The 17,380-nt window shown below is 50.5% G+C and overlaps 1 protein-coding gene and 1 long non-coding RNA gene across 2 annotated transcripts in view; one reads left to right on the forward strand and one right to left on the reverse strand.

Moving 5' to 3' along the window:
* Nucleotides 1-17,380, forward strand: part of ADCY1 (adenylate cyclase 1) — a 174,394-nt gene that overhangs the window by 70,136 nt on the left and 86,878 nt on the right. The window contains exon 3 of the mRNA XM_064169698.1: nucleotides 2,608-2,726. Coding sequence (XP_064025768.1) covers nucleotides 2,608-2,726 — 119 coding nt within the window. The remainder of the gene's footprint in view (nucleotides 1-2,607; nucleotides 2,727-17,380) is intronic.
* Nucleotides 2,815-17,380, reverse strand: part of LOC135189389 (uncharacterized) — an 84,275-nt gene continuing 69,709 nt past the window's right edge. The window contains exon 5 of the long non-coding RNA XR_010308060.1: nucleotides 2,815-2,912. This is a non-coding gene — a long non-coding RNA (uncharacterized LOC135189389). The remainder of the gene's footprint in view (nucleotides 2,913-17,380) is intronic.

Raw genomic sequence — 17,380 nt, forward strand, 5'->3', positions numbered from 1 at the left:
TGGCTGGGAGTCTGCTTGGCACAAAAGAACCTGAGGGTGCTGCTTGACAGCCATCTGAACCTGAGTCAGTGTGTGCCCACGTGGCCAGGAAGACCAACAGCATCCTGGCCTGGGTCAGGAATAGTGTGACCGACAGGACCAGGGAAGTGATTGTCTTCCTTTACTCAGCACTGATAAACTGAGAACCTTGAGTACTGGGTCAGCTTTTAGGCCCTTTACTCTAAGAATAACCCTGAGGTGCTGGAGCATCTACAGAGAAGGACAACAAAGCTGGTGAAGGGTCTGCAGAGCAGATCTGGTGAAGAGCAGCTGAGGGAGCTCAGGTTGCTTAGCCTGGAAAAGAGAAGGCTGAGGGCAGACCTCATCCCTCCCTAAAATTCCCTGAAAGGAGTTTGGAGTCGGGTGGGGTTTGGTCTCTCCTCAGTATTATCAACTACTAGAATGAGGGAAAGTGGCCTGAAATTGTACCAGGGGAGGTTTAGGTTGGAGAACTGTACCAGGGGAGGTTTAGGTTGGAGAATTGTGCCAGGGGAGGTTTAGGTTGGAGAATTGTACCAGGGGAGGTTTAGGTTGGAGAATTGTGCCAGGGGAGGTTTAGGTTGGAGAATTGTACCAGGGGAGGTTGGAGAATTGTACCAGGGGAGGTTTAGGTTGGAGAACTGTACCAGGGGAGGTTTGGGTTGGAGAATTGTGCCAGGGGAGGTTTAGGTTGGAGAACTGTACCAGGGGAGGTTTAGGTTGGAGAACTGTACCAGGGGAGGTTTGGGTTGGAGAATTGTGCCAGGGGAGGTTTGGGTTGGAGAACTGTACCAGGGGAGGTTTGGGTTGGAGATTTTTCCCTGAAAGAGTGGTCAGGCACTGGAACAGGCTGCTGAGAGAAGTAGTGGAGCCACCATCCCTGGTGGTGTTCCAAACACATGTAGACACAGTACTTGTCTTAGACTGGTAGTTGGACTTGATGATTTTGGAGGTTTCTTCCAACCCCAACAACTCTGATTCTAAGATCCAAAATACTGGGGAGCCTTTGTGTGCAGGTTAGTGAGCCATGCTCCAGATCCCACTGTGGATACAGCAAGAAGAGATGTGTTTAACCAGAGCTTGTGGTCATGCATGCAGTTACTGGAGTGGGATAGACATTGCCACGCTGGGTAAGAGGCCATTAAAATAGTCCTTTTCTTCCTGTTCCACTGCTTCAGCCACAGGGATAAATTCATCACCCACTCAAGCTGCTTAATAACCAGCTGTCATAGTCCTTGTGTAACATAACACTTTCATTAACTTCAGAAATAAGAGCCACAAAAGGACAGAAAATCATTCTGGGAAGCTTTTCCCCAGACAGATAAATGCTCCTAACAATAAAGTAAGCTGTTATTATTAGCATTGTGATGTTAATGAAAATTATGGACAATTAGCTGCCCTGGAAGATGGGATCAGTGCTGGGCCCCATCCTCTTTAACATCTTCATAGATGATCTGGATGAGGGCATGGAGTCAGTCATCAGCAAGTGTGCAGATGACACCAAGCTGGGGGCAGATGTGGCTGGGTTGGAGGGCAGAAGGGCTCTGCAGCAGGACCTTGACCACCTGGACAGATGGGCAGAGTCCAAGGGGATGGCATTCAATAACTCCAAGTGCAGGGTGCTGCACTTTGGCCACAGCAACCCCATGCAGAGATACAGGCTGGGGTCAGAGTGGCTGGAGAGCAGCCAGACAGAGAGGGATCTGGGGGTGCTGATTGATACCCACCTGAACATGAGCCAGCAGTGTGCCCAAGTGGCCAAGAGAGCCAGTGGCATCCTGGCCTGCATCAGGAATGGTGTGGTCAGCAGGAGCAGGGAGGTCATTCTGCCCCTGTACTCTGCACTGGTTAGAGCACACCTTGAGTGCTGTGTTCAGTTCTGGGCCCCCCAGTTTAGGAGGGACATTGAGATGCTTGAGCGTGTCCAGAGAAGGGCGACGAGGCTGGGGAGAGGCCTTGAGCACAGCCCTACGAGGAGAGGCTGAGGGAGCTGGGATTGGTTAGCCTGGAGAAGAGGAGGCTCAGGGGAGACCTCATTGCTGTCTGCAACTACCCGAGGGGAGGTTGTGACCAGGAGGAGGTTGCTCTCTTCTCTCAGGTGGCCAGCACCAGAACAAGAGGACACAGCCTCAGGCTGTGCCAGGGGAAATTTAGGCTGGAGGTGAGGAGAAAGTTCTTCCCTGAGAGAGTCATTGGACACTGGAATGGGCTGCCCGGGGAGGTGGTGGAGTCGCCGTCCCTGGAGCTGTTCAAGGCAGGACTGGACGTGGCACTTGGTGCCATGGTCTGGCCTTGAGCTCTGTGGTAAAGGGTTGGACTTGATGATCTGTGAGGTCTCTTCCAACCTTGGTGATACTGGGATACTGTATAAGTCTGGATTGCTGGGTTGTTTTTTTTTTCCCCTCCCCCCCTATTTACTTTTTTAGTGCAGAAAAAAAATGACACCCACACAGTTGGCAGAAGTTTGGGAGAAGTGGTTCATGTTATTGATGCAGCAGAAGGCTAAGAACAAGATGGTTCAATCTGTCACTTTAAAGCTTGGTCAGAATCTACTCCATCAAACTGATGTTGGTTGTTTCTCTCTTTCAGGAACGTCTCCTGATGAGTCTTTTGCCCAGGAATGTTGCAATGGAAATGAAGGAAGATTTCCTCAAGCCTCCTGAAAGGATTTTCCACAAGATTTATATTCAGAGGCACGACAATGTTAGGTAGGACTGTTGTGGACCATGGGATGGTTTAAACATAACTTAAGACTACTTAGTACAAGTAACAGTGAGGTGCAATTGCAGTCAGGCCTTAGAGAAGGAAAACCAAAACAAGACATTGAAGGCTGGATCTTCGTGGCTTGGATGGGTTGATGTTTTGCTGAGGTAAAAATGGTCTGGATGGCCAGGCTGAAAGAGTGATAGGGAATGGAGTTAAGTCAGGTTTGGCACAAGTGGTGTTCCCAAGGCTCAGTGCTGGGGCAAGATCTCTTTAATGTCTTTATCAGTGATCTGGATGAGACTTTTGTGCACCATCAGCAGATTTGCAGGTGATACTAAACTTGGAGTGAGTGTTGGTCTGCTGGAGGGTAGGAAGGCCCTGCAGAGGAACCTGCACAAACAGGATTGGTGGGCCAAGAGCAGCTGTAGCTGCTTCAACATGACCAGTGCTCAGTCCTACACTTGGGTCACAGCAACCTCTGTACACTTGAGGCTTGGGGCACAGTGGCTGGAAACTGCTCAGTAGAGAAAGGTCTGGGGGTGTTGATCTAAAGTCAGCTGAATGTGAGCCAGCATGTGTTCAGGTGGCCAGGAAGGCCACCAGTGTCCTGGCCTGGATTAGCAATAGTGTGGTCAGTAGGACTAAGGAAGTGATTTTCCCTCTGCACTTGACACTGCTGAACCTGCGCCTTGAGTACTGGGTTCAGTTTTGAGGGCCTCACCCCAGAGAAGACACTGAGGTGCTGGAGATGGTCCAGAGAAGGTCAGTAAATCTGGTGAAAGGTTTAGAGAACAGGTCTGGTAAGGAGCAGCTCTAGGAGCTGGGTTTGTTTAGTCTGGAGAAGAGGAGGCTGAAGCAGGACTATCTTGCTCTCTACAGTTGCACAAAGAGAGGTTGGAGCGAGATGGGTGTCAGTCTCTTCAACCTGGTGGCAAGTGACAGGACAAGAAATGGCCTCAAGTTGCACCAGGGGAGGTTTTGGTTGAAGATTAGAGTTTGTCAACCACTGGAACAGGCTCCCCAGAGAGCTAACTGAATCTCCATCCCTTGTGGTGTTTCAAAGAGGCAGAGATGTGGTGCCGAGGGACATGGTTTGTCAGCAGACTTGATAGAGTTAGAAACTGATTGGACTTGATGCTCTCAAAGGTCTTTTCCAACCAAAACAATTCTATGATTCTGTGATTCTGTGATTTATCATTTATGCACTAGGAGGACTGACTTGTCTCAGATGTTAGCAGTGAATCAATAAGTGCCTTAGAATAGTAGTGCTGCAAGGCAGAGAGGTTTTTTCAGATGAGTAGTACTTATTTTGCATGGTGACTTTCACACATTTTTGTTTTCCTGAGAGCAGCATGTATTACTTTTAAAGCAGTAGATTTTCTGGCTTACAGCATGAAAATATGGAAAGAAAGTGTGATGTAAGCTTAAAAAAAACTGTGTTGCCTCCATCGTGTTCCTTGGTTAGTGGTTCACAGGCTCACAGGGTGTTAGGGGCTGGAAGGGACCCAAGGAGATCATCCAGTCCAACCCCCTGCCAGAGCAGGACAGTCCTATCTAACACAGATCACACAGGAACACATCCAGACAGGCCTTGAAAGGCTCCAGAGAAGGAGACTCCACCTCTTTGGGGAGCCTGTGCCAGTGCTCTGGGACCCTTCCAGTCAAGAAGTTCCCCCTTGTGTTGAGGCAGAACCTCTTTTGCTGCAGCTTACACCCATTGCTGCTTGTCCTATCCCAGGCAGCAGTGAGCAGAGCCTGTCCCCTCACTCCTGACCCCCAGTCCTCAGATATTTAAACATTTATCAAGTTCCCTCTCAGTCTTCTCTTCTCCAGACTAAGCATCCCCAAGTCCCCTCAGCCTCTCCTCATCAGCCATGCCCTTCTGTCCCCTCATCATCCTCCTAGACCTCTGCTGCACCCTCTCCAGCAGATCCCTATCCTCCTTAAACTGGGGAGGCCCAAACTGAACATGACTTGATTGAATTTCTTTCTCCTCTTCAGTCGAAATCTGTTGTGCAAATGCCCTCTTTATCCTGGTTGTTGTTTCATTTTCATTTGCTATTCTTCTCTGCCCCCAAACAAAACCCTGAAGGATACTGTCTGAATGGTGTTGATTTGTGGTACTAGTTTTGGCTACTTTTTTCATTGAGCACCTTAGAATCATAGAACCATGGAGCTGTTGATGTTGAAGAGGACCTTTGAGAGCATCAAGCCCAACCACTCACCTAGAGCTTACAATCCCACTACTACTGCTAAGCCACTCCTGTTGAACCATGTACCTCAGCACCACATGCATGCCTCTTTTCAACACCTCCAGGGATGGTGACTTCACCACCTCCCTAGGCAGCCCATTCCAATGCCTCAGAGCCCTTTCTGTGGTAGCTCTGACAGGAGTGCTTAGAAGTTTGCCAACATAAGTTAATTTTAGACTGCAAAATCCAACATTACTGAAGTTAATGTTTATCATAGAATCAACCAGGTTGGAAGAGACCTCCAAGATCATCCAGTCCAACCTAGCACCCAGCCCTAGCCAATCAACCAGACCATGGCACTAAGTGCCTCAGCCAGGCTTTGCTTCAGCGCCTCCAGGGACGGTGCCTCCACCACCTCCCTGGGCAGCCCATTCCAATGCCAATCACTCTCTCTGCCAACAGCTTCTTCCTAACATCCAGCCTAGACCTCCCCTGCCACAACTTCACACTGTGTCCCCTTCTTCTCTTGCTGCTTGCCTGGCAGAAGAGCCCAACCCCACCTGGCTACAGCCTCCCTTCAGGGAGTTGCAGACAGCAATGAGCTCTGCCCTGAGCCTCCTCTGCTGCAGGCTGCACACCCCCAGCTCCCTCAGCCTCTCCTCACAGGGCTGTGCTCCAGGCCTCTCACCAGCTTTGTTGCCCTTCTCTGGACACCTTCCAGCACCTCAACATCTCTCTTGAATTGAGGAGCCCAGAACTGGACACAGCATTCAAGGGGTGGCCTGAGCAGTGACTTATGTTTGCCTTGTCTGCTGCCTGCCTGTCAGATTTTGTTCTAGGCTGCCACCTTCTTAATTCATCATCACTTTGGTCATTACACTGCCTATGTATGTATAAAGATGTTGTCTAGTTGTGTCACTAATGTGGTAGGACACACATGCACACCACTGGAGTACTGTGGAGTGCTGGACACAGTTGGAGTACTGAATGCTTCAGGAGAACTCTTCAACACCACTTTGGTGAAGAGCACTGTAGCACCTTCCTGGGAAGCACTGCTGGTGCTCAGTGCCAACACTAAGATGTGTTCTTTACCTTTTTAAGGAAACAAACCCCTATTTTCTTTTCTCTTGTCTACTTTTATTGCTGCACTGGCAAATCTGAGATTCCATACTGTCTTCTCCTTTTCTTCTGCACACCCAGCACTCTGTAAAGCACCACTATTTAAACCAACAAAACTAAAGCTGCCCCTTTAGTTCTACATTCCTGGAGTTGTTAATCCCAAAGCTCATTTTCTGTTTTCCACTTCACTGGTAAATAAAAATGAGCAGCATTTTTACTCTTCCTCTTGCAAGGCTTTCTTTTTTTCCCTAGGAGGTATCTGCAGTTGTCAGAGAATTATCCTGCAGAAAAGCCAGGCTGGAGGAGGTAGGAATGCAATAAGTGAACAGAATGATTTTTCCTCAGCTCAGCTTTAAAAACAAGCAACAAAAATAAAACTCTCATAAACCAACAACAACAAAAAGCCTCACCAGCAACAAACCCCATCTGTTTTAGTCTTCTAAATAGCTGCATGAAAAGAAAGAGTCTTTAAAGCACCAGATTTTGCACGTGGAGTGTAAGGTATTCATACAGCTTAGAAACACAGAATGGTTTAGGTTGGAAAGGACCTCAAAGATCATCCAGTTCTAATCCTTCCCTGCCATAGGTAGCTTCATTCCTTACTTTCTCCCAGAGGGAACAGGTCATGTTGAGTGGCATCACAAAGCACCTACAGGATGGCCAAGGGATCAGGCCCAGCCAGCATGGGTTTAGGAAGGGCAGGTCCTGCCTGACCAACCTGATCTCCTTTTATGATCAGGTTCCTGCCTGGTGAATGTGGGGCAGGATGTGGATGGAGTCCACCTGGACTGCAGCAAAGCCTTTGACACCATCTGCCACAAGAAGCTCCTGGCCAAGCTGGCAGCTCCTGGCTTGGACAGATTCACTCTGAAATGTCTGGAGGGCTGGGCCCAGAGAGTGGTGGTGAATGGAGCCACATCCAGTTGGCAGCTGTCACTGGTGGTGTGCCACAGGGATCAGTGCTGAGCCCAATCCTGTTCAACATCTTTATTGATGATCTGGAGCAAGGGATTGAGTCCAGCATGAGTAAGTTTGCAGATGACACCAGGCTAGGAGCAGGTGTGGAGCTGTTGGAAGGTAGGAGAGCCCTGCAGAGGGACCTGGCCAGGCTGGATGGGTGGGCAGAGGCCAATGGGATGAGATTGAACAAGGCCAAGTGCAGGGTTCTACACTTTGGCCACAACAACCCCAAGCAGCACTACAGGCTGGGGACAGAGTGGCTGAGAGCAGCCAGGCAGAGAGGGACCTGGGGGTGCTGGTAGAGAGTAGCTGAAGATGAGCCAGCAGTGTGCCCAGGTGGCCAAGCGAGCCAATGGCATCCTGGGCTGCATCAGGAGCAGTGTGGCCAGCAGGACAAGGGAGGTTATTCTGCCCCTGTACTCAGCACTGCTCAGGCCACACCTTGAGTGCTGTGTCCAGTTCTGGGCTCCTCAATTCAAGAGAGATGTTGAGGTGCTGGAAGGTGTCCAGAGGAGGGCAACAAAGCTGGTGAGGGGCCTGGAGCACAGCCCTGTGAGGAGAGGCTGAGGGAGCTGGGGGTGTGCAGCCTGCAGCAGAGGAGGCTCAGGGCAGAGCTCATTGCTGTCTACTTGAAGAGAGGCTGTAGCCAGGTGGGGTTGGGCTCTTCTGCCAGGCAACCAGCACCAGAAGAAGGGGACACAGTGTGGAGTTGTGGCAGGGGAGGTCTAGGCTGGAGGTTAGGAGGAAGCTGTTGGCAGAGAGAGTGATTGGCATTGGAATGGGCTGCCCAGGGAGGTGGTGGAGTCGCTGTGCCTGGAGGTGTTGAAGCAAAGCCTGGCTGAGGCACTTAGTGCCATGGTCTGGTTGACTGGACAGGGCTGGGTGCTAGGTTGGACTGGATGAGCTTGGAGGTCTCTTCCCACCTGGCTGATTGTATGATTCTAAGAAGTGAACAATGCACTGGGGAAGGCAGTGTCACATTTCAGATACACCATGGCCATAGCCCTGCTTTATTCATTAGTAGAGAAATCTTTTACCAAGTGTTAAATATTCATTAATGACTTACTGCAGCTCCAGCAAGGAATGCCTCTCCAGTATCTGAAGGAGGCTTACATGAAGGCTGGGGAAGGACTGTTTGCAAGGTCTTGTAATGACAGGATGAAGGGCAATGGGTTTAGACTGGAAGAGAGGAGACTCAGACTAGATGTTAGGAAAGGGTTCTTTACATTGAAGATGATGAAGCACTGAAGCCAGACACTGAGCCACTCTCTCCCCAGCCTGTAGCACTGCTTGGGGTTGTTGTGGCCAAAGTGCAGAACCCTGCCCTTGGCCTTGTTAAATCTCATCCCATTGACCTCTGCCCATCCATCCAGATCTGTGTGTGGTGTTCTTTCCCAGGTTGTGAGCTTCACTCTAGTCTAATTTTCAAGAATCATTTTTTGATAAAACCAGACTCTTTTCTTTTTGTTTTCAGGTTTAATCTCTCTGTGTAAAGTTTGGAGAGAGCTTGTTTCCCATTCCTTTCAGTGAGATAGAGATTAAATTATTCATAGTTCTCTCAACAACCCCACAGGCTCCTTTCTGAGGCAGCATATGCCATTAAAATATCATTATTCCTACAAGTTGTAGTCTAATTAAAACAAATGACCCAAGGGTAAAGAAAAAAAACAGGAGGCACAACTCTTACTCGTTTTCCTGAGTGTTTGTTTATATCAGTGGCTCCACTGAAACCAGCAGGACTATTGTGGTCCCCAGAGCCACAAGTGCATGCCTGTGTGGAAGGCTGAGAGAGCTGGGTTTGTCCAGCCTTGACAAGAGAATCATAGAATCAAGCAGTCAAGGTTGGAAGGGACCACAAGGATCATCTAGTTCCAACCTCCCTGCCATGGAGGGGCTTAGGGGAGAGCTTAATACCATGGACCAGTATGTAATGGGTGGCTACCAAGAGAATGGAGACTCCCTTTTTAGGAGGAGTCCCATGCAAAAGACAAGGCATGATTGTAGAGTCATAGAATCAACCAGGTTGGAAGAGACCTCCAAGCTCGTCCAGCCCAACCTAGCACCCAGCCCTATCCAGTCAACCAGACCATGGCACTAAGTGCCTCATCCAGGCTTGGCTTCAACACCTCCAGGGATGGTGACTCCACCACCTCCCTGGGCAGCCCATTCCAATGCCAATCACTCTCTCTGTGAAGAAGAAGAAGAAGGTTGGTACAAGTTGCCCTGGGGAGATTCTGATTGGAGTTCAGAAGAAGATGTTTCACCATGAGAGCAGTCAGACATTGGAATCATCTCCCAAGGGAAGCAGTGGATTCCCTACACTGGACACTTTTAAAACTCAGCTTGACAGAGTTCTTGGCCATCTCAACTAGACTATTGCCTAGGAAGTTGGACCAGAGAACTCTTGGGGTCCCTTCCAAGTTGGCATTCTGTGCTTTGGAGTGCTGTTGAAAATGAACATTTGCCACTGACAGGCTCTTACATCTCTCTTAAGACTTGGCAGGATTCCTCCTTCTGCATGCCCTGCAGAGCGAGATAGAAAAGGGCTGCTCCTCCAGTGCAGGGCTACAGAAGAGAAGGCAGCTTGAAGTCCCAGAAAGGGTAACCATGGCTGTTGACTTGAGAGAGAAAATCAGTGACAAAAGCATGTCTTGCGTTTCAGATGAAGCAGTCAGAAGTAAAGATTTCAAACTAGTCTCCTTCTGCTGTTGTCCTGAGCTTTTGGACTCCTCAGTGCAGGACTTCTGTGTTTTCATAGCAAGCAGACCTCTAACCCAGGCAAGCACTGCTCTTGCCATGCAGTGGCACCATGTGGGCTTGAAAATCAAGAGCACAGCAGGAATGCCATAGAATCACAGAATGGGTTGGGTTGGAAGGAATCTTAAGGATCCCTGCTGTGGGAAGGGATGCCTCCTGTTAGAGCAGCTTGCTCAGGACCCCAGCCACCCTGTCTTTGAATGATTCTGCTGTTGGAGCCTCCATAACTTCTCTGGGCAACTTGTTTTGGGGCATCATAGAATCAGCCAGGTTGGAAGCGACCTCCAAGATCACCCAGGCCAACCTAGCACCCAGCCCTGTCCAATCAACCAGACCATGGCACTGAGTTGGTTCTGTTCTTGAACACCTCCAGGGACAGTGACTCCACCACCCCCCTGGGCAGCCCATTCCAATGCCAATCACTCTCTCTGACAACAACTTCTTCCTAACATCCAGCCTAGACCTCCCCTGGCACAACCTGAGACTGTGTCCCCTTGTTCTATTGGTGGTTGCCTGGGAGAAGAGGCCAACCCCACCTGGCTACAGTGTCCCTTCAGGGAGTTGTAGACAGCAATGAGCTCTGCCCTGAGCCTCCTCTTCTCTAGGCTAAACCCTAGCTCCCTCTTGGGTAAGAATTCCCTCCCAGTGTCTCCTCCACATGGAACTTCTTCCAGTTTGAAGCTGTTACCCCTCACCCTGTCACACTGTGCATTTCTAAGTCCTTCTCCAGCTCTCTAGCCCCATTCAAATACTGGAAGGCTGCTGAAAGATCTTCCCAGAGAGACTGAAATCTCCAGCTCTCTCAGCCTGTCTTCACAGGAGATGTGCTCCAGCTTTCTGATCATCTTGGTGGCCTCCTTTGGACCCACTCCCACACTTCCCTGTCCTTCTTGTGTTGAAGGCTCCAGAGCTGGACACAAGCCTCCAGATGGATTCTCACAAGAGCATAGTAGAGCCCTCAGTCTGCTGCCCATGCTCCTTTGGTGCCACCATCCTTCATCAAAAGCTTGGAATGACAGTTGATTATTTTTCCCCCTTTAAGATTTCATTTGATCTTTGACATGCTGTAGTAATTTGAGATGCTAATAACTTGGCTGTCTGAAAGTCAAAGCAAGTGAAGTTTTTACCAGATTAGACAAACTTGCTCAACCTGAGTATTTCCTTGTAAAGTAATGCTATGAGTGAAGACTGCAGGAGAAATGATGAGTACCTCAAAGAGCAGAGCACTGTTGAGGTTTTGGTATAGCACACATGCAACCAGATGGTATCTCCTGGGGATCCCTTTTCTTGCTTGTGGGTAATAGGATTAGGAAGAAGAACAGGAATTAGAATTGAAATAGAAACAAGAATAGGAATGGAAATAGGAATAGGATCACCACTGAGCTTGTTGGCAGTGAGGCAACACTAAATAGGCTTAGCACTGTGCTAGTTCCTTGGCCTTGCTAGCCATAAGATGGGTGTTGCCTGGCACTGAGAGCATGCTTCAATCACATTCAAGCTGAAAAACTAGAAGCAACCTCTGCTTGCACTTTCTCCCCACTAATTTCTTTTGTAGAATCATGGTGGGGATGCACAGGCTCTGCTCACTGCTCCCTGGGACAGGACAGGGAGGAGTGGGTGTAAGTTGTAGCACAAGAGGTTCCACTTCAACACAAGGTGGAAGTACTTTACTGTAGGGTTAAAGTGAACAGAACCTGGAATGTTTTGTTTTGTGAAGTGGTTTTGCTACATTTAAACAGCTCAGGAAGGGAGTTTCTATTTTTGTCTTGAACCCAGCTCATGGTGAGCAATGTTTTCATAGAGTACACTCAATGGAGAAGAGAATTAGGAGGCTGCCCTGAAGGTTAACATGACAGTGTGGTCTCTTTGTAGATTAAAGCTGTTGAGATTATTCAGGCTGGAAAGAGAAGGCTGTAGGGAGGCCATGGTTTGACTTTTCAGTACTTAAAGGGGAGCTTATAATGAAGATGGGGCAGAAATTTAAGGAGGCCTTGTTGCCATAGAACATAGGCTGGGGTTTTAGAATCATAGAATCAACCAGGTTGGAGGAGAGCTCCAAGATCATCCAGGCCAACCTAGCACCCAGTCCTGGCCAATCAACCAGACCATGGCACTAAGTGCCTCAGCCAGGCTTTGCTTCAACACCTCCAGGCACAGCGACTCCACCATCTCCCTGGGCAGCCCATTCCAATGCCAATCACTCTCTCTGCCAACAACTTCCTCCTAACACCCAGCCTAGACCTCCCCTGCCACAACTTCACACTGTGTCCCCTTGTTCTGTTGCTGCTTGCCTGGCAGAAGAGCCCAGCCCCACCTGGCTACAGCCTCCCTTCAGGGAGTTGCAGACAGCAATGAGCTCTGCCCTGAGCCTCCTCTGCTGCAGGCTGCACACCCCCAGCTCCCTCAGCCTCTCCTCACAGGGCTGTGCTCCAGGCCCCTCACCAGCTTTGCTGCCTTTCTCTGGACACCTTCCAGCACCTCAATCTCTCTTGTACTGAGGAGCCCAGAACTGGACACAGCACTCAAGCTGTGGCCTGAGCAGTGCTGAGCACAGGGGCAGAATAACCTCCCTTGTCCTACTGGCCACACTGCTCCTGAGCCAGCCCAGGATGCCATTGGCTCTGCTGCCCACCTGGGCACACTGCTGGCTCAGCTTCAGCTACTCTCTACCACCACCCCCAGGTCCCTCTCTGCCTGACTGCTCTCAGCCACTCTGTCCCCAGCCTGTAGTGCTGCTTGGGGTTGTTGTGGCCAAAGTGCAGAACCCTGCACTTGGCCTTGTTCAATCTCATCCCATTGGCCTCTGCCCACCCATCCAGCCTGTCCAGGTCCCTCTGCAGGGCTCTCCTACCCTCCAACAGCTCCACAGCTGCTCCTAGCTTGATGTCATCTGCAAACTTACTGATGCTGGACTCAATCCCCTGCTCCACATCATCAATAAAGATATTGAACAGGACTGGGCCCAGGGGCACACCACTAGTGACAGCTGCTAACTGGATGTGGCTCCATTCACCACCACTCTCTGGGCCCAGCCTTCCAGCCAGTTCTTGACCCATTTCAGAGTGAATCTGTTCAAACCATGAGCTGCCAGCTTGGCCAGGAGCTTCTTGTGGCAGATGGTGTCAAAGGCTTTGCTGAAGTCCAGGTGGACTCCATCCACATCCTGCCCCACATTCACCAGGCAGGAACCTGATCATAAAAGGAGATCAGGTTGGTCAGGCAGGACCTGCCCTTCCTAAACCCATGCTGTCTGGGCCTGATCCCTTGGCTATCCTGTAGGTGCTTTGTGATGCCACTCAACATGACCTGTTCCATGCCCTTGCCTGGCACTGAGGTCAGGCTGGCAGGTCTGTAGTTTTCTGGCTCCTCCTTACGACCCTTCTTGTGGATGGGCATCACATTAGCAGCTTCCAGTCTTTGGGGACCTCTCCAATGAGCCAGGATTGTTGATAAATGATGGAGAGTGGCTTGGCCAGCTCAGCTGCCATCTCTCTCAGAACCCTAGGATGGATCCCATCTGGTCCCATGGACTTGTGAGGATCCAAGGACAAAAGGATAAAAGGACATCAGGTTGGTGAGGCAGGACCTGCCCTTCCTAAACCCATGCTGGCTGGGCCTGATCCCTTGGCCACCCTGTAGGTGCTTCATGATGGCACTCAAGGTGGCCTGCTCCAAGACCTTGCCTGGCACTGAGGTCAGACTCACAAGTCTGTAGTTTTTGAGTTCCTCCTTCCAGCCCTTCTTGTGGCTGGGCATCACACTGAACTTCAGATGACTCAGTTTTGGGCTGGCACAGCTTACCTACCCTGCTGTGGTTGAATGAGGGCTTTTAGAACTGGGTTAAGTGAAATTACAGCAACAGGGGCTGAGTCAGGAGTTGGCTTTGCTCTTTCTTTTTGTAGGTTATTGGAAGAGTTCAACTGGGTTCCAGGGAAAGGGAGACAGCAGACTTGTTAGCCCTGCTTTTGGAGCATCAGCTGTTTTATCTAGAGTGAGGGTTGGTTGAGGGGGAGTGCACAGTGCTTAATTTCACCCACAGTTTGCAAGCTCAGTCTTAAAGCTGTGCCAAGTGTAACTAGGGCATGTGGCAGGGGACTGTTTGCTAGCATGGGCATAAGGAAAGACTTGTTTGGCAGTGGTTGTCTGGGTGTTGGAGATAAATGCATTAGGTTCCTGCAGTGGGCTCCAGGCCTTTGCCAACCAATGAAGGCATCTAAATAATTAAAAGGATCATAGCTTCATATTCTCTTGAGTTTCAGGATCTGCATGAGAATTTTACAGCAGTATCTGTGCTTCTTGCAAGTACCTTCCTTTGGCATCACAGATGGGTGGAGACTGTTAAAGCTGATTAAGCTGTTAGAGATTAAAACCTTGCTAACAGTGAAGAAAGCAGGACACTTTTCTGGGCAGCATGGCCCAGATAACACTGGAGTGATGCTGGAAATGGTAGCTCTTCACAGGGAGTGCAGAGGGACCTAGACAGGCTGGATGGGTGGGCAGAGGCCAATGGGATGAGATTTAACAAGGCCAAGGGCAGGGTTCTGCACTTTGGCCACAACAACCCCAAGCAGCACTACAGGCTGGGGACAGAGTGGCTGAGAGCAGCCAGGCAGAGAGGGACCTGGGGGTGATGGTGGAGAGTAGCTGAATATGAGCCAGCAGTGTGATCAGGCAGCCAAGAAGGCCAATGGCATCCTGGCTGGGATTAAAAATGCTGTGTCCAGCAGGAGCAGGGAGGTGATTGTCCCCTTGGACTTGGCTTTGTTGAGGCCACACCTTGAGTGTTGTGTTCGGTTTTGGGCACTGCAATAGAAGAGAGATGTGGAGGTGCTGGAATGGGTCCAGAGGAGGGCAACAAAGCTGGGGAAGGGCCTGGAGAATAAATCTTATGAGGAGTGACTGAGGGAGCTGGGGATGGTTAGTGTGAACCAGAGGAGGCTGAGGACAGACCTCATTGCTGCCTACAGCTACCTGAAGGGACATTGTGGAGAGGCTGCTGCTGGTCTCTTCTCACAGATAATTGGAGACAGAAGAAGGGGGAATGGCCTCAAGGTAAGGCTGAAGAGGTTTAGATTGGACGTTAGGAAGAAGTTTTTCATGGAGAGAGTGGTCAGGGACTAGAATGAGCTGCCCAGGGAGGTGATGGAGTCACCCATCCTGGAAGTGTTTAAAGGTCATTTGGATGTGGTGCAGGGTTCTGCACTTTGGCCACAACAGCCCCAAGCAGCACTACAGGCTGGGGACAGAGTGGCTGAGAGCAGCCAGGAGGAAAGGAACCTGGGGGTACTGATAAATAGCAGCTGAAGATGAGGCAGCAGTGTGCCCAGGTGGCCAAGAGAGCCAATGGCATCCTGGCCTGCATCAGGAGCAGTGTGGCCAGCAGGACAAGGGAGGTTATTCTGCCGCTGTGCTCAGCACTGCTCAGGCCACACCTTGAGTGCTGTGTCCAGTTCTGGGCCACTCAATTCAAGAAAGATGTTAAGGTGCTGGAACATGTCCAGAGAAGGGCAATGAAGCTGGTGAGGGGCCTGGAGCACAAAACCTATGGGGAGAGGCTGAGGGAGCTGGGGGTGTGCAACCTGGAGAAGAGGAGGCTCAGGGCAGAGCTCATTGCTGTCTACAACTCCCTGAAGGGAGGCTGTAGCCAGGTGGGGTTGGGCTCTTCTGCCAGGCAAGCAGCAACAGAAGAAGGGGACCCAGTGTGAAGTTGTGGCAGGGGAGGTCGAGGCTGGATGTTAGGAGGAAGTTGTTGTCAGAGAGAGTGATTGGCATTGGAATGGGCTGCCCAGGGAGGTGGTGGAGGCACCGTCCTTGGAATCCTTCAAGCAAAGCCTGGCTGAGGCACTTAGTGCCATGGTCTGGTTGACTGGCTAGGGCTGGGTGCTAGGTTGGACTGGATGAGCTTGGAGGTCTCTTCCAACCTGGCTGATTCTATGATTCTTAGGGCTATGGTTTAAGATGAACCTTGTAGAGCAGGGTTCTAGGTTGTGCTGGTGATCCTGAGGGGCTTTGCCAACCTGCCTGGTTCTGTGTGCTTGTGAGACCACATGATGGAGCTACTGCACCCAAGTTCTGAGCTTCTGTCTTTCAGTGCAGAGTTCATCAGTTTGGCTGTGGAGCTCTACCAGTGTTAGAACAGTCTTTGAAAGCAGTCAACTAGATCCTAGCTGTAAAAAGCAGAGGCAATTGTCTGTGCTTGTGGACTGCTCACAAGGGAACCTCATGAATGGATCTGCTGTTCCTAGACATGAAGTGAATCAGGAACATTGGTCTGCTTGAGGATGGGAGGGCTGTACAGAGAAGTCTGGCTAAGTTGGACCCATGGGCTAAGGTCAGTTGTGTGAGGGTTAGTAAGGCCAAGTGTCAGGTCCTGCATTTCAGTGGCAGTAACTCTTGGGGCAGAATGGCTGGAGAGCTGCTCAGCAGACAGTCACCTGGGGGTGTTCTTGGGCAGCCAGCTGAGCATGAGCTAGCACTGTGCCCAGCTGTCCAAGAAGGCCAACAGTGTCCTGGGCTGGATCAGCTATGGCATGGCCAGCTGGAGTAAGGAACTGATTGTCCCATTGAACTCAGCACTGCTGAGGGTACACCTTGAGTACTGTGTCCAGGTTTGGGCACTGCAGTAGTACAGAAAAGACATTAAGATGCTGGAGCAGGTACAGATGAGGGCAGCAGAGGTGATGAGGGCCTTGGAGAATGTCTTACAAGGAGAGGCTGAAGTAGCTTGGAATGTTTAGATTGAAGAACACAGGACTGTATTGCTCTCTACAGCTACCTGAAAAAAGGTTGGATTGAGGCCAGTGTTGACCTCTCCTCTGAAGTAACTAACAACAGGACAAGAGGAAATAGCCTCAGGTTGCACCAGGGGAAGCTGAGGTTGGATAACATAAAGGCTTTCTTTCCTGAAAGAGTGGCAAGGTGTTGAAACAGACTGCACAGGGAGTACTCAGTGCCACTGGAGGAGCTGAAAGAACAAGTAGATGTGGCACTACAGACCATGGTCTAGTGATCATGCAAGTGTTGAGGAGAAGATCAAGCACAAATACAGTAGAGGATTCAAGCACAACTCCAGGCTGGGCAGTGAGTGGCTGGAGAGCAGCCCTGAGGAGAGGGACTTGAGGGTGCTGCTGGACAAGGAGCTCAACAGGAGCCAGCAGTGTGCAACCAGAAAGCCAAGCAGAGCCTGGGCTGCAGCAGCAGAAGTGTGGCCAGCAGGGCCAGGGAGGTGATTCTCCCCCTCTACTCTGCTCTGCTGAGACCCCACCTGGAGTACTGCATCCAGTTCTGGAGCCTCCATTACAAGAGGGATGTGGAGATGCTGGAGTGTGTCCAGAGCAGGGCCAGGAGGATGCTCAGAGGGCTGCAGCAGCTCTGCTGTGAGCACAGACTGAAAGAGTTGGAGCTGTGCAGGCTGCAGAAGAGGAGGCTCCCAGGTGACCTTCTTGTGGCCTTCCAGGATCTGAAAGGGGCTACAAAAAAGCTGGGGAGGGACTTTTGAGGCTGCCAGGGAGTGCCAGGACTGGGGGGAATGGAGGTGAGGAGATTGAGACTGGAGATGAGGAGGAAGTTGTTGAGCAGGAGAGTGGTGAGAGGCTGGAATGGGTTGCCCAGGGAGGTGGTTGAGGCCC

This window comes from Pogoniulus pusillus, chromosome 32 (genome assembly GCF_015220805.1).
Source record: "Pogoniulus pusillus isolate bPogPus1 chromosome 32, bPogPus1.pri, whole genome shotgun sequence".
In the NCBI taxonomy this organism is placed as follows: Eukaryota; Metazoa; Chordata; class Aves; order Piciformes; family Lybiidae; genus Pogoniulus; species Pogoniulus pusillus.